We start from the raw sequence: 3,232 nt of genomic DNA, 5'->3' as shown, positions 1-3,232 counted from the left end.
CCACCTCAAAACTCACCAAATTGACAAGAATATTTGAAGCCTAAAACTTAAGAAATTGACTCTACATTCTGTCTCATACTCCACTTATAATTCGAGGACTAAAAGGTGTAAAATACACTGAAAAAAGTACATTGCTATTTTTCTTTTTTTCACTATGACTTACAGAGCAAAGACAACCAATAAGCCATGGAATCACAATAACTATATAATTAGAATTTTCCACTCCATGGTGTCTACCCATGTTTATCTGGCCAGTAGATTGAGCTTGTGCCGAAAGACCCACCATTTGTGTCGCGCTGTTCAGTCGTCATCACATGCCAAAATGGACAAGACATGAAATCATAAATTAAATTCATATATTAAGTCGGACGCCTACTTTGTGCATTTGTATACCTTAGAAGAAAGCCCTTTGACATTGGAAGACAGAGTACAAATTCAACGAGGATCTTGTACTTTCGTGTGTGAACCGCTAGAAATGGTAGATAACAACGGTGCCGACGATGGAAGCATCAAGGAGCAAGACAGGTTGCTCCCAATAGCCAACGTGGGGCGGATCATGAAGCAAATCCTCCCTCCCAATGCAAAAATCTCAAAGGAAGCGAAAGAAACGATGCAAGAATGTGTCTCAGAGTTCATCGGCTTTGTGACCAGCGAAGCGTCCGAGAAGTGCCGGAAGGAGAGGAGGAAGACCGTGAATGGCGATGATATTTGCAGCGCTATGGAGACGCTGGGTTTTGACGATTATGCTGGTCTGCTAAGAAGGTATTTGCATAGATATAGGGAATTAGAAGGCGAAAAAGCGAATCAAGACAAGGTAATGAACAGCACTCAACAGTAGCAAATCCAAGGGTGTTGAGCAATCTTTGTCACATAGAAATACTCAACAATTTAGGAACAATCAGGCTTCGACCTTCACCTCGGCAAACTTTTAAACTGATGAAAGGAGTGATAGATCAATCTCAAGGCCATGTTGAGGATACAAGGGAAGGTATTAGGGCAACTGATATGTATCAATTTTCTAGCTTTAATCATGATGACACTCGTGGAGGTAATTTTACATGTCTGGGCTTTTTATTTTCAGACGCTTTAGTGTGGTTTCTGTTTTCCAGATTTATCTGTATAGCCTTCAGCCAAGAGTTTATTAGGGTGGTGTTCACCTACTTCACTGGAATATTCGTAATCAAGTCGCAAATTTCAGCACTTGCAGTCTGAAATCAGAATTCTAAATGGAACTCTTGATTTCCTAATTTCAATTCGAGGAAAGCACAGGGAGATGAGAGGATTTACTGGTTCACAGTTCACCGGAAGAGGAAAGACGAGGTTAGCGAATCAGCTTTCATGTGTTTATCTGATAAACATATAAAAGTATCATGGAAATTTGGAAAAGTTTGTCCATAATAGAGGTAAATAATAGAGGTGATATTCTAGACTTTCAGTGATCAGTTATCGTAACTTACTGTGACTCGGATTCCCCTTTTCTTACTTTCCACCTGGTGTTGTGAAATGATCCCAATTGATAATGAGATGAGAATCAAGATGATAATCAGAATAAGGTGAAAAGAAAAGGGAATCAGAGTAAGGTGAGAAGAGAAGCGAAGAAAAGAGAGAAGAGATAGAAAGTGGAGAGAAATTTGTGTATTCCATTCATTGGATATCCTTAAAAGTAATGATGCTCAGCTCATAAGCTCACACATTTCATTCCCAATGGATTCAAGAACGAAAGAAACAACTAATGCTCCATTCATGTATTTCAATTGAATTACCAATGAATGGCATTCTAGTCCTGCAGTTTCAGCAACTTATATCTCAATTGAGGAATTGGGTTTTATAAGTTTTTTAATTCTCCTTCAGGCCAGACTTGTTCTGAAACTTGGGTCCTAACAATTTTTAAATTTGAGCATACTCAGTACATATAGATGTGGTTATTTTGGACTTATCAACATGCTATTTTATTGTTGCAATTTACTAGATATTGATCAAAGAGAGACTGTTAATTAAATCTATTTGAGTTGGGGTTTGAACCAACAACTTTGGAGTATCCAATCACCATACACTGACTGCCTAGTTATTCATGATTGCCATTATAAAAAAGAGGAAGCTCTGAGAAAACCAAGACATGCTTCTTGGGGTGGCGCGAGAATGCCAAACTGCAGCGCATTAAGGTTAGGGTTTCCTAAAAAGAAGCATGGTATATCCCACTTTTTAGTATCATGTGCACTGTTTAAGGTTTCTGGTTTTAGAGACAATAGGCGTTGATCTGCTTCCTGCACATGGGAAGATGCATCAAGAATCTGTTTAATGTGTTGAAGAAGGGAGTGGGGGACAATAGGTGGAACCCCAGAAAAGCATCGACCACGAGTCACTTGACTACTGTGAAACACTTTCTATGAGTTGGAAGAAACATTTGTCTTGATCAAGCAAGAAAAAAATATGGACAACCAACAGGAACATTAGTCAGCTCTCTCCCCAATGATCCATGGAGACATGCCCAGGAATGTGGATGCCAAAACCAGGAACAGATCTCAAATTATATGCCAACCTAGCTAGCGAGCTAGCTACTAGAGCACCGCATGGATGAGTAATTCATCTTTCTGAAAAGGACAAGTTGGCATAATGTTTTGAGGCCTACATAGAGATTAGACACGTTCATTTTTTAACAAAAGATTGGCAAAAATAGAATAGGTACTAATGCACGCCAGTGGGGTGTTTTGTGCGCATCTGTATACAATAATCAAGTCGATAGATTTTATACACCTTGTGTTATAAAAAAAAAAAAGGTAGCGCGTGCATTATTGTTGCTTGCGTCATGGTTACGGTGCATTGAATAATAAATATTCTAGAGAGGACTTCAAGAATAATGATTCGGTTTTTCGACATGACAGCTAAATAGAACCTTTTATCTCGTAATGAAGGTGGTCCTGGCTAGATAGAGCCTAACCTCATATGTACTGAACTTTAAACGGGTCAAGTGTCCCCCCCTCTCTCCAGTGTTAGATATGTTTTTTATTCCACATTACTTGTATTTCAATTGTTTATGCCAATAGATAAATCGTGCATAACCTCAAACTAGCATACTACTTTTTATAGTCGTGCGCCTATGAATGGGCTGCGACCAAAGTAGATAATATTGTGCTTGTCCCAACATCTCTTGATATATGTAATTTAAAAAATAATGTAGATGTAGCAAAATGACCGTTTTGCTATGCTTTATTCCATGTCAATGGACACACGT

The 3,232-nt window shown here is 38.7% G+C and overlaps 1 protein-coding gene across 1 annotated transcript; it reads left to right on the top strand.

The window, feature by feature from the left end:
• Positions 1–404: 404 nt before the first annotated feature.
• Positions 405–1,080, top strand: LOC115668302 (nuclear transcription factor Y subunit B-5-like). The gene has a single exon (XM_030589771.2). The coding sequence runs from the start codon at positions 476–478 to the stop codon at positions 836–838; it is 363 nt and encodes a 120-aa protein (XP_030445631.2). The 5' UTR covers positions 405–475; the 3' UTR covers positions 839–1,080.
• Positions 1,081–3,232: the final 2,152 nt, after the last annotated feature.

Source organism: Syzygium oleosum, unplaced genomic scaffold (assembly GCF_021117445.2).
Source record: "Syzygium oleosum isolate NSW1041296 unplaced genomic scaffold, Sole_v2.1 Sole_v2.43, whole genome shotgun sequence".
Lineage (NCBI taxonomy): Eukaryota > Viridiplantae > Streptophyta > Magnoliopsida > Myrtales > Myrtaceae > Syzygium > Syzygium oleosum.
This window is presented reverse-complemented; position numbering and strand designations above follow the sequence as displayed.